Source organism: Hyla sarda, chromosome 4, assembly GCF_029499605.1.
Source record: "Hyla sarda isolate aHylSar1 chromosome 4, aHylSar1.hap1, whole genome shotgun sequence".
Taxonomy (NCBI): domain Eukaryota; kingdom Metazoa; phylum Chordata; class Amphibia; order Anura; family Hylidae; genus Hyla; species Hyla sarda.
This window is the reverse complement of record NC_079192.1, coordinates 182,214,790-182,228,552: the sequence shown is the minus strand read 5'-3', so window position 1 is coordinate 182,228,552 and position 13,763 is coordinate 182,214,790. Positions and strand designations below refer to the sequence as shown.

Here is a 13,763-nt window from a genome sequence, read left to right as displayed (position 1 = left end):
ACCTCTGGTCGGTCATTTCCTCTCAGAATAAGTTTGATGCCACGCAAGGAAATTTCCAGTTCACAGCTAGCAGGCGGCCGTAAATGCACTGTCAGCTTTCTTGCAGTTGCAATCTAGTGGTATAAAATGCAATAGGTCAGGGGAAGACCAATAAGTAACTAACTGCTACACAACTAACTGTACTGCAGTAGGTTAACTTGTCATGATATATAAGTGATACCTTGCATCGATTATTTACATTGTATAAATGTAAGACTCATGGAGAGATGTGGCATCTCTAGACTGATTGGGAAGAGTACAGAGGATCACATCTCAAAATCAGCATAAAATACTCAGGCATGGGTCATTGGAGGGGATCTCTGGAGGAGGAGCTATAGGTAAAGGGAACTATAAGAGGCATCTTTGAAGGATGTCTGGGGAGAGGAAACCTGTTGAGGACTTCTCTGAAGAAGGGTAGGAAAAAGGTACCCCTAAAGAAAAAATGGCCTGGAGGAACTAGGTTCAGGCTTGGTAGCTATACTGTTGGCTACTCAATACTTAAAGGGGTATTCTAGTTAAAAAAAAAACTATTTTTTTTCATATCAACTGGCTCCAGAAAGTTAAACAGATTTGTAAATTACTTCTATTAAAAAAATCTTAATCCTTCCAGTAGTTATCAGCTGCTGAAGTTGAGTTTTTCTTTTCTGTTTGAAAACAGTGCTCTCTGCTGACACCTCTGTCTGTCTCAGGAACTGTCCAGAGCATTAGAGATTTGCTATGAGGATTTGCTCCTACTCTGGACAGTTCCTGAGACAGACAGAGGTGTCAGCAGAGAGCACTGTTGTCAGACAGAAAAGAACAACTCAGATTTTTTTAATAGACGTAATTTACAAATCTGTTTAACTTTCTGGAGGCAGTTGATATGATTTTTTTTTTTTTTTCCACTGAAATACACCTTTAATCATTATTTTGTTATTCAGGCTGATACTGTGTATTCACTATTAATGTTTTGTGGTATTCTTTTTTTGTTGCTGTGTCCTTGTGGTGTTCTCTTCCAATGTTTCTTTTTAACATTTACTTTCATTTTTGGTGTATTTTTCTATCAGGTTGTGTTACTAGGCTAATATTTTCTTGATCGCTGGCGGTTTAACATGTATATGGTGACTAAATTGTTTTGCTTTATATTATTTCTGTGTGATTTTCTTCAATACTTTTCCACTTCATACTGTTTAATAGTTTCTGTGTATAACATATTTTATCTTATATCTTTGTACTGTTGTTGGTGTGCTTTCTTTGCTGACTGTCTCTATATACTCGGTTGTTGATGTGCTTTTTTTGCTGCCATTTCATAGAACTTACATGGAGATATTATTAGATCAATATTAATATTACAATTGCCAATAGTTGTATTTCTTACATAGGGATTATCACAATGAGCTGGTTATACACTGTAAAGGTGCCTGTAAAATACTGTAGCTGCCTAAGAATGCTAGAGGCTGTGCTTTAAAGCAACCTAGTGGTTCAGGCAGCATGAAACACTGGCAGGCTTCCTTATCTCGTGAAATATGAGTCTCTCTGAACTGTTGTGCAATTTCAGAGAAATCACAGTTGTAACTGTGGCTGGGAATTGGCTGCCAAGTCACTGGGGTGGTTCGCTGGCTGTGACTGACAGATCTCTACCGATTTGCATATAAGGAAAAGTCTATACATGAATGTGTTTGGGACTGACCCGGAGCTAACCCAGCCAAAGATATAATGGTGTAGCCATTCAGAGTGATTCATGCAGCTCATGACAGACCCCATGTATAATTTCTATAGAAAGTGTAAAATATATTGCCTGTTGATAAACATGAATTTCTTATACAAAACATAGAACTCTATGAAATCATCAGTTCTTCCTAAGTCAAAATGTAACCATTATAACATCCAATAAGTATTCTATACAGTAGTATATACAGAATTCTATAGATGGTGAACAATGTGGAAAGCAATTATACTACGGACACAGTTTAGCAAAACTGATTCCTTACTAATGGGGTCTTACCTATGACTCCTACGTCTGGTATATCCCTGATTTTTTGCATGTCTTCTTACTGCACCGGTGTTACATGTTGTTGCATTACAGTATGTTTTGCATGGGGACTGTTATTACAAGATTAGGTATGTGGGCACCTTACACCACAGCTCTTATTATCAAATGCCACTGACAGTGGTTACTATTTTACCTTCTGCATGGCGGCACACAGGATACCATTGCCCTGATGATGTGGAACTTCAACAGAACCCAGAAATTGCACATCAAACATCTGGACCCAAGGAGAATTTCCTTTGATCACTATTTGGGAAGAAATAAAATGTATATTAATAGAAACATACTGTATGTAGTAACCACCTACACTATTAGGTACATAAATGAGGTTTAAAAAAATGGAAACAGTGAATGAATGTTGTACTGGCCTAAAAGAGGACCAAAAAAATCTACCATTTCAAGGAAGTCTACATACAAAAGTTTCCTTGACGCTTCACTTATAGTATAACATGAAGAATAACCAATATGAATCATTAGATTTTAATGTTACCACTTTCCTATAAAAAGCAATGGTGAAAGTCTAATACACAAGAGTGGTAAATAAAACAATGTAAGACCCCACAAATGACCCTTGTAAATGCAGACTATCCATCTAGATGCAGCATTACTGGAACCTTAACACTGCTTATATGGCCAGCAGATAAAAATAAAGCCATATTATAAATGCTGTTTCCAGTGTCTATAAACTTAGTAGGGTATTCCCATATGAAACATTTATACATATCCACAGGATAAGCCATAAATGTCTGATAGATGTGATTCCCACCTCATCAGGCAAACATTAGAAACCACTACATCAGGAAGGACAGGTTGGGGGACCCTACTTGTCGACAATAGTGTGGGTTCACAGGTGGGAGACTTCACTGAAATATGTCATGAATGTCTGAAACAGCAATACCATTGTAAAACACAATGTCATTTATGTATGTCTGTTCAAGACTGAAGGAATAATATTAAATATTAGAATTCAGTAGAACCTTACCAACATTCTCCTTCACTGGGCACACAACTTCATGGGCATAAAATGAAGGGAAGATCCCTCGCTCTCCCGTCCTCATGTTATAACCGCGGCACCATGAACCATCTTCACATTCCACCAGTAACGGGTCATCAACATCCAGTTCAAGCTCATCTTCATGACGTGGAATAAACCTGAATAACAGATTCACAAATTCTGTATCAATGTAAAAATAAGTAAGTGCATGGAGAAAAAGAGACAGAGATGGTGGTAATAGTGCTGTTACCAGGATAATTTAGGAGTGCAGGGAACAGTGGGGTAAGGGAACTGCTCACCTTTAGGTGTTGCGCAGGCAGGTACAACACTGTGAAGCACTTTGTGGGATATATAAATCCAATATCTGAGAGAAGCTTGCCGTCAGTACCATTATTCAACTGTGCTGGAACAAGTAGAGGTTAGGATGAGGGATTCTCCATCAGGGATACCCTTGGCCATAAAAATCCGACTTCTCGCTTATAGTGCTACCCAGGAATGACAAAATGCAGGCTGAAGTCAGATTTTTATGGCCAAGGGTATTTTTGATGGAGAAACCCTCATCCTAACCTGCTCTAAATGTAAAAATAAGGACTTTCTTATAATACTGAATTCAGTTACTTAGCGTTCCATCCCCATGTTCACGGTATATTTCTTTTCACTTAGTCAGAAGGTATTTTCCCTTGTTATTAATTTGCCGGTTTTCCTGATCTTGATTTTGCTTACAGGGCCTCCGTCAAGGTGGTCCCTCTCTTTGGTGGGTTTGTTCCCTTGTTCTTATTGTAGGCTGTCAGTGCTGCAATGTTGTTATTGTTTGGTTTGTGTTTTGGGCCTCGGTCGGCATTGCATGTGTGATATCTCTGATTTTTTTTTTGTATCTGTGTTTCTTGAAATAAAAAAAAACTTTTAATGAGAAAAAAATAAGGACTTTCCAAGCATTACTGAATATATTTTTTAAAGGGAAGCTGTTACCTTGCATGTCTTTTTCTTATCAAATATTTTATTCTTAATTTAATATTTTGATTCCCAGTGGATTATTATTTTTTTTTTATGTTAGAGCTAGGTAGGCTCTGTAGAAGCTCTAGACCTGTCCTGTTTTAATGTAGTGCACTCACATTCAGCATTGGAAAGGAGCTAAGAAAGTATAAAACTACATTTCACAGGTTTAGATCTTTTGTGTCTAAGTGACGTGCTCTTCTATGCAGACTATTAAATGTTTCTCATTGGGGTTTCTACATAATGAATAGGACAAAATAACGTTTTTTTTAAAATGCAACGTGCGTAAAAACCTGGAAAGTAAAAACAACTCTTTAAGTAGTGATTTTGTGGTATTAAAATTTTCATATAGCTTTAAAACTGCTACTGCTACCCAATTAGGTTACATTTATGTAAAAAAAAAAAAAAAAGTAATTGGTCAATCCAGAATTTTGTCAATAGCTAAATACTTGCATCTCCCTAAAGCTGGCCACACACCTTGGATGACTGTCAGCCAAACACTTGTTCAGCCAAATGCTGTTTGGCCCCATCCCACCATGTACAGCCAGCTCAGTCAACCATGCATATAATTTCTAATGAGAACAAAAGACTGGGAATGTAAAAATGCTCAAACCCTTTCCAGCCAGACATGTGGGAGAGATTCCCTACATACACAGGCAATAGGTGAGATCAGGTAAGCTGCTGTAGCTAAACTCAGAAAACATAAACTGTATAATGCATAAACAAAAGTTATGTATGATAGCATAATTCAAATTTACAATATTTCTGCAGTGTTGTGGAGATGTTGGCAATGTGACCTTTACATGTTGGTTAGACACTTAAGTGATAATTTATGCAACCAAGATGGTGTTTTATGAGATCTTCAAGACTTTGCTGACTCCTATTGGTTCTGACAGTCCAGGTCAAACCACCTTAACCAGATTATTTATGTTGTTTCTTTCACCATTCTTGCATAATATAAGTTGTGGACAGTTTTTTTTTAGAATTTCTCTGAAGCAGGGCTGAGTTGTGCTCTTAGAAGTGGCATATACTAAAAGGTCACCAGGGTGACCCAAAATTCCCATATACCCCAAAAACACTGTGCTCATTCTTTATTAATATATGTGGTTTAACTAAATGTATTAATAAAGAATGAGCACAGTGTTTTTGGGGTATATGGGAAATCTGGGGTATTTTTGGGTCACCCTGGTGACCTTTTAGTATAAGAATTGGTAATTACTCACCATATACTGGTCTTTTGTTTTTTGTTGCTTAGAAGTGGCATGGCTGACACCTGGATGTTCTGTCTACAGTAGGTGTTGGTTTCTGATGCAGGAATTACAGTTAACCAGATGTTATAACATAGAGTTCAAGCACTATGGCAAAGGGTATCTCAGGCTTTTCATAGTTTTGTTGAAATAATGACTTACGCTACCTCCAAAAATTCATATTTACATCTAAAAACAAATAGTTGCCTATCAGTCTGGACCATTTTTTTTTATTTCTATTAGATAAGCCACTAGGTCAGGCATGTTAGGACTTTGGGCCTGGTACCAAATATTGACTTTTTTACTGATTAAAGCAGAATAGGAAATGAATATCTACAAATGGTCAATAGAACCAGACACAATTTACTAGAAACCACAATTAACTGAATGCTGACCTTTCCAGAGACCACCAGGAACTTTATGCTGACTGTACCACTGACAAGATAGAATGTGTTATATTGCCACTATTGCACCATGGTAGATGCTCTGTGTAGGGATTTAATCCACATATATGTAAAAACTACCATACGTTCTTGGTAATATGGCCAGTAGTTTGACATACACTGGTGTTTACATTTCTATGTCAAGGCATTTAGCAATTTGGAACTCTGAGGAATGCCTTCTCTATCCAGTTGCACTCCTAGGATTCCTTACTGTTCAAAGAAGCTGAATGTTTGTTATACTTTATTCTACTGTCCTATAATCAAGAATATAAAGCAGGCAGTCAAATAGGCATATTCGAAAAAGGTTTTTACTTAACAGTAAAGTATTGTAAGATAAAATTCTCATACCTGAAAACCGCTCTGTGTGTTTGTTCACGTTCTTCTCCATTGAGTACACAAGAAAATAGCCCAAATGACTCAGTGCCTGCGAAAAATATTAAATAACAACATTGTTTTTCAACAAAGGTGGCAAATAAAACCTAAAATATGGCATAATATAGAAACTGTGCAGATACTGTCAGCATGAGACAAGTATCATTAAAGGGGTACTCCGGCACTTAGACATCTTATCCCCTATCCAAAGGATAGGGGATAAGATACCTGATCGCGGGGGTCCCGCCGCCGGGGACCCCCATGATCTTGCACGCCACACCCTGTTATAATCAGTCCCCAGAGCGTGTTCGCTCCGGGTCTGATTACTGTCGATCACGGGGCCGGAGCATTGTGACGTCACGGCTCCGCCCCCATGTTTGCAAGCCTATGGGAGGGGGTGTGACAGCTGTCATGCCCCCTCCCATAGACTTGCATTGAGGGAGCGGGGCGTGACATCACACAGGGGCGGAGTCGTGATGTCACGATCTTCCGTTCCCGTGGTCGGGAGCCAGAACCTCCAGCGCTGCCGGAAGCAGTAACTGGTGCGTGCTGCGTGCTATATTGCGGGGTCCCCAGCGGCGGGACCCCCGCAATCAGACATCTTATCCCCTATCCTTTGGATAGGGGATAAGATGTCTAAGCGCCGGAGTACCCCTTTAAGTTAAGGAAGTAAGAATCACATCAAACATCAACTGACATTTGCTAAAAATGGTTTACCATACACATAAATATATATCTCATATAAACTGTCAACTTACTAGATGATCTGGATGTACTATTGACAAAAACATTGAGAAATTTTTTAGAGAAAGGCATGTTGGGCTCTGGTGATGAGTCTTCAGATGAAGATTCATTTTCATGAGCTTCTACATCATCTCCAAAGTCATCTTCTTCCAAGTCACAAGCATCACAAGCTCTAAGAAGGTCGCTGCCATCACTGAGTATTGAAGTGCATCTCTGAAGACTGACCAGCTCAAGCTGAGTGTGCTCATCCACAACCAAAGTATATTTCATTGAATCATAGGCCAAGGAGTCATCTAGGATTCGAGATTCAGCTGTAGGCCGCTCCATAAAAGGTTCTTCTCCAACACAGTTATGGTAAGGGGAACTCTTTAGACTTCTGTAATAAGGAATATCTTCATCTTCCTCACCAGTGTATTCTAGATTAAAGCCATGATTAGTTTTTGCTGTTGAAATGTCCATTGTAGGTTGATTTTGGTCCATCTCTTGACAAAGATCATCACAAAGATCATTATCTTCTAGAATGCCTGAATCTAAGTCACGATCAATATCCCAGCCATCTCTTCGTTCTTGAAGAATTTGTTCTGTGCCAGGCCAAGGTTTCTGTTTAGCCATGTGCCCTGGAGACGACTGGGGACGGCATTTAGCTGTATGAGATAATCCTTCCAGTTGAAGAGGTAGTCCCTCAAATATTGGTGTTACAGTGTCACATGAGTCATGCAGAACATACAAACCAGGGCCATTTTCCTCTCTATCATGATGACTAAGAGAATGCTGCAGCGTTTCCATATCTATCAGCTCTATACTCTGTTGTGCTGTATCAATCTCTTGTGAAGGTTCTTTGGAACTTGTAAGATCATCAGCCTCAAGGTCTTCTTGACCAACTGTCTCGGGATCCAGCTCAGAGGCTGGAGAAAGAGTATCACATGAAGGACTTGTCTGCCTTTGAAAGCACTCATCTGGACATGAAATAGGATATGATCCTTCAGAAATCATCTTGTTAACTAGGTTACTGAGCAGCCAAGGGGAGTCTGAATCCTCACTTAGGTCAGCTTCTGATTCAGAGTCTGAGTCATATTCACTATTAGCATCTGTTTCTGGCATAAGTTTGGGCCCTACAGGTAAGTAGAATGAGCGCCGTATACTTTCCAGACTGCGTTCTTTATTCTGAACTTCTTTCTCCTGACAAAGGCCTTCCTCTTCATTCCATGTATTATATTTCTCCTCTGGTTCCACCATTAAAGGCCCGCTTTCCTCCTCTTTGCCAAGAAGGATGGAGTCTTTGATTCCTTGACGTCCACCTTCTCCCACATGATCTGGTTCTTGATCAGAGGTTGGAGAGCTTGCCTCTTCAATAGAGTTAGTGAGGTGAGAAGACCTTCCACTGCTTGACTCACTGGTTAAGTCCAGTTCTGTTTCTGATATAGAGGAGATCATGTTGCCAACAAGTCTACCCCCCTCACGAGCAAATGCTGCTTCTATTTCACCTTCTATGTCGGAATCAGAACCAGGGGAGCTCAGATCCTGACTACAGTGTCCTGTTGGCAGGAATCGACTTCGACTAGTCAAGTCAGCCTCAATACCCGGATCTGAAGATGGAGATGTTGTTTCATTTGAAGAATTTGATGGATGTCCTCTTGTGCTTCCCCTTTGCTCAGGGCTCAAATCTTCCAGGTTCTGTTGAGGTGGTGTAGATACCCTTAACTCTGAATCTGCTGCCCAGGGTCCTCCTAGGCCATGATTTCTGTCTGGAACAATCCTTGAGACATCAGTGACATCTTCACTTTCCAATTCTGTGACTGCATTATCGCTATCATCTTCTTTCTGAGTTTCAAGGTCAACGTGGGTAACCTGGGTCTGGGATACCAGTTCTGTGGATTAAAATAACTTTTCTTAGTTTATAAGACACTGGAAATCATGAAATACTTAGACAGTAAAATAGGAAAAGTCAAACACAGAGAAGGCATGCAACAGGCACATTGCACCTTAAGAAACATCCAGTGATATGAAAACAGAAGGAAATGAATAAATGAATTCATTTAAGACAAATGATTTCAGCACAAAAGGGACACTGCCAACCATAAGTCATATATAAAACTAAAAGAAATGAGGAAATCCAGGAAAGTAGTTATAGACAGTCATGCAAAGAATGACTCTCTCACCAGTCTCATTTCTCTCAGGATCTTCCCAGCTGTCACTCTGAGAAATGAATCCACCGTTGTTGTTAAGTGTGTCCTGAGATTCAGAGAACAGAAGATCTCAAAATAATCCAAAGTAACTGGTGGCACCCAACATATGGCAAATTAACCATAAACATACTGTACACTTTCATATACTCTTTAATATTATGGCTACACTGAATTTGTTGTATTACTTACAAATCACTGTCCAACAAAATGCTTAGAGTCAACTGAAAATCTCTTGATATACACTTGATAGTATTTTTTTAAATTGCTACTGGATTGGACTTCTAAGCTATTTGTTGTCCAATAGAGCAATATAGAGCAATCTACATTTACATGTGTTCAATAAGAATTTGCCGAAATAATGGACATATAGCATTGTAGTTTTCTGCTTTAGGTTTATACTTGCATAGGCATTTTACTGTTTAACCACTGAACATTGTGCAAAGCAGCAATACAATACTGTATGTTGTATGCAGCTTTTTATAAACTGTATTTACATGTTATCCCTTGTTACATTATTTATATTTGTTGTACCACATGTTAACACTGAGATTCTCTTTCAAAGAAACTGATCAAGGAAAATCTCATGTTTTTAATTTCATAGGCTTTAGGAAATTCCTAAATTTTCAATTTTAAATTCAGTTATCAAAAAGGTATGCCAATGTATATTTGTTAACTAAACTCTCTTTTTACATATATTTGATGACTGTAGAAGACCATATATATGATGTGAACAGAGCCTTAGGGTATGTTCACATCTATACCACAGCAGTGCACCATAAGCTATTTTTATACAATACCGAAATGCATGCTGTGATATACCCATACACTTCCATTATGTTAAAGTTGCCAAAAGTATGTCAGTTTGGACCTATTTTTGTCTCTTGTATGTTTGCGTACAATTTTTTTTTTTAGTGGGATAGAAAAGTTCTGTAAGCACTACTTTTCTGTACTAAAAAAACAAAACAAAAACATAAGCTGTGGTATACTTTTTCTCCTCCATAGAAATCTATTAGTGACATATTGTGTGGTATAATTTTTTTTTTTTTTTTTTTTTTTGCCTGTTTTACAGTTTTTACATAGTTTAACATATCAACAAAAAAAGTATGAAACATTGAGCCAGATTGGTCTTGTTTTGCTCAGGCTACAATACTAATCACCTTTATATACTCAATGGAGAAGAATGAATATGCCTAGCTATCTTCATCAGTCCCAGCATATTCTTAACTGCACTCCATTCACTCCTGTTCTAGAGAACAGTGAACTCTCAGCAGTCAGAACCCCTCTTATATAGCAGTTATCGCCATGCCAGTGGCAACATTAATTGTGTGGAGGAATAAATTCTATGAACTATATCAGACCCAGGGACACAACATTTTTTTTTATATTGGGACGACTTCCTAAAAATAAATAAACATTCATTCATGGGTTCAAACATTGTTAAATCAAAAGAGAAGTACAGCCATAAAATATGTATAAAAAGCAAACATATTTTTTACCCTAAACTAAATGACTGAACACAGCTTGAAATCCTGCACATCAAATCTGCGCAGAACACTGTACGTGTGAATAAACCCTTAATGTGCTCTATGACAGTCAATGGAAAAACATCCGTCAGTGCACACATTGGCCCAGATCTATCAATCTGCCTGAAAACTAAACTGTTTTAAACCATTGTTTAAAAACACTTCTGTTACGGCTGTATTTTTCTTTTGATTTAAAATGTGTGAACCCAGTGTAAGCCATGCACAGAACCTTTGTTTAACTGTGTTATCATCAGGTATATTAATGTTTGGAAGGGATGCACCGGGATGATGTCCCTGGTGTACATAACCCTCAGGGGTCATGACTTTGTTTTACCCATGGCAACTATGCTCTGATGACACATTACAGAAGGAGTCAATAGATGGTTCAGATAAATATTCTGATGATGCAAACACACACCCCAATAATAGTTTATATGATTGGTCATATGTGTAGTATTTATGTGTAGAAATTTAGCATTTACTTTGTCACAACCTGGTAGGAGGGTCCTTACAGTGGCAGATCCATGGGGGAGGGGGGGGGGGGAGGGTGGAATTGCCCCGACCCCCCCCCCCAGATTAACTTCCCCCGTTATATTTAGGACATCCCTGTGTCTCGAAACTTTAAAAACGCAGGGGCTGCCGGAAGGTAGCGCACGCAGGGACATCACTGAAAACCCGTGGGTGCGCCCATAGGAACAGAGCAGAGCGGAGCAGCGAGGATGCGCGCATGGTAAGTTACCAGCAGCACATCATCTTCAGTGCTCTGACCACCGCTCCTCCAGTCCCGGGACCTACTGCTATGGCCTAGGTAGCAGTAGATCATGACCCCTGACTGGAGGAGTGGTGGTCAGAGCACTGAAGTGGGGCAGTACACAGTCTCAAGCCATATACTGTATATGGCTGAAGGCTGTATGTCTGTGGGGGCCACTGCTTACCTAATGTGGGAGAACTATACTGCCAACCTAATGTGGGGAAACTATGCTCACAACTTAATGTGGGAGGAACTATGGTGACAACTTAATGTTGGGGGAACTATGCTGACAACCTAATGTTGGGGGAACTATACTGACAACCTAATGTTAGGGAACTATGATGACAACCTAATGTTGGGGGGAAATAAACTGACAACCTAATGTGGGGAAACTATGCTGATATATATATCACCTACACTCTTCTTGGGAATCAATCCTATAGTACCAGGTAACAAAACAACCCAATCTATATAACCTACACTTCAGACTGAAAAGACATATGCAACTTTTTCTGTAGTATAAAGCAGCATGTACTGGAATGCTTAAGATTTTTAAATAGAAGTAATTTACAAATCTGTATAACTTCATGGCACCAGTTGATTTGAAAACATTTTATCCCTTTAACAGAATCTAGTGCAAAAGAATGCATAGTAAGAAGACGGCAGAGGAGGAGGGGAGTGCGATACCAACACACCAAGGGTGCAGCGGCAGGTCAGAAATTTCGATGTGTGAACAAGGCCTAATAGTTTGGCAGAGCTTGTATAATGATACAAGCTCCTCCAAACTACTGTATTAGGCCATATTCACACATCAAAATTTCTGTGCCGGATACCGCATTGGAATTTGGCACGGAGATTCCACTGCAGCAGAGTCCCGTTGAATTCAACGGGATTCTGCTGCACTGTACACATGGCGGAATTTCCGTGCCAGATGTTTAAAGGGGTATTCTGGGCAAAAACATCTTATCCCCTATCGAAAGGATAGGGGATAAGATGTCTGACCGCAGGGGACCTGCCGCTGGGACCCCCCGAGATCTCCCTGCAGCAGCCCGCATTCTATGCGTAGCTGCATCTGAAGTTTTGGAAACCACCAGGCTTCCGAGACAGGGACGTGACGTCACGCCACGCCCCCTCCATTCATTTCTATAGGGGATAAGATGTTTTTGCCCGGAATACCCCTTTAAGGCACAGAAATTCTATTTTCCATGTCTGAACAAAGAATGAACATATTAATTCTTTGTGCGGAGAACGGGCGGAAAAGCATATTCATCTATGAGACGGCGCAATCCTGTGCAGTCCTAGTACCGGCATATTATGCTGGCGCCCTGCAGTTTGCGGAATGTTTGCACAGAGAGTCTCCATGTGGACATTCCGTCGTGTCAACATAGCCTTAGGGTACGTTCACACGTACAGGATTCTGCGCAGATTTGATGCGCAGGATTTGTAGCTGCCGATTAGAAGCTGTGCTCAGCCATTTAGTTTACACTGAAATCTGCAGCAGCAAATCCTGTGCGTATCCTGTGCATCAAATCTGTGTACGTGTGAATGTACCCTTAGGAGGTGTTTCTGTCAGCACAGTGCCAAATTATTCCAGTAGATACCAACTGAATAGCTGTGGGGGGTTTTGTGCTAGGACTTCTCAATGACTATGTGGGACAGTTGAGATGTAAAGGTTTTTACCCAGACCCTATAGATAAAAGCCCTCCATTGGTTAAGGAACAAAAATTGTTACAGGTTGTGCAGAGTGCGAATACATAAAGTACATAAGAAATAATGTGACCCTCTGAGCCCATTCTGATTATAAATAAGATGTTAATATGTAATATTTCAGAATTTGTGTAACATATACATTTTAATTGTCTTCCTAAGTTTTTATAAATACAAGTATCTCACCTGTGTTCGAGGGACACTAAGTCTTAGGGTGCACGGCCTGTTTTTCAGGGTATCTTCTGGTGGTAAAGGAGACGCACTTGGTGATGGAGGTGCTTCTACTTGTTTTCTGTTTTCTTGAGGTAGGAGCTCATCTTCCTCCTCTTCCTCATCCTCGTCTTCTTCCTCATCAATCATTTCAAATTCCTGGAAATCTTCCTGGAATGTGCAGAGAGCACGGGAAGGATCACATCTACCAAAGCCAAGACCCTCCTGAAAAAGGAAATTTATATCATTCTAACATCATTTCAAGGTAGAAGTAGCTCATGCCTACAGGGATGGGCACCTGATCTTTAAAGATGATTAATACCTTTGTTCCTTATGTTAGTGGCATTAATTAAAAAATGTGTAATAGAAACGACACACAATAAATAAAATTGGTTCTCCAAACTATTTGTTTAAACATGGTTAATATATTACCAATTGTTCTCAAGTGTAAAATGGCCATGTTTCTGTGTCTGCATTATGGCTGCAGGTCCCTACCCAATCATGGATTTAATGACAGGTCACTCG

At 39.6% G+C, this 13,763-nt stretch overlaps 1 protein-coding gene across 1 annotated transcript in view; it reads right to left on the bottom strand.

The window, feature by feature from the left end:
• Window positions 1-13,763, bottom strand: part of MAPK8IP2 (mitogen-activated protein kinase 8 interacting protein 2) — a 78,686-nt gene that overhangs the window by 10,924 nt on the left and 53,999 nt on the right. The window contains exons 3-9 of the mRNA XM_056573016.1: window positions 13,215-13,463; window positions 9,021-9,093; window positions 6,876-8,729; window positions 6,094-6,169; window positions 3,051-3,220; window positions 2,205-2,314; window positions 3-113 (exon numbers count right to left, since the gene is read on the bottom strand). Coding sequence (XP_056428991.1) covers window positions 3-113; window positions 2,205-2,314; window positions 3,051-3,220; window positions 6,094-6,169; window positions 6,876-8,729; window positions 9,021-9,093; window positions 13,215-13,463 — 2,643 coding nt within the window. The remainder of the gene's footprint in view (window positions 1-2; window positions 114-2,204; window positions 2,315-3,050; window positions 3,221-6,093; window positions 6,170-6,875; window positions 8,730-9,020; window positions 9,094-13,214; window positions 13,464-13,763) is intronic.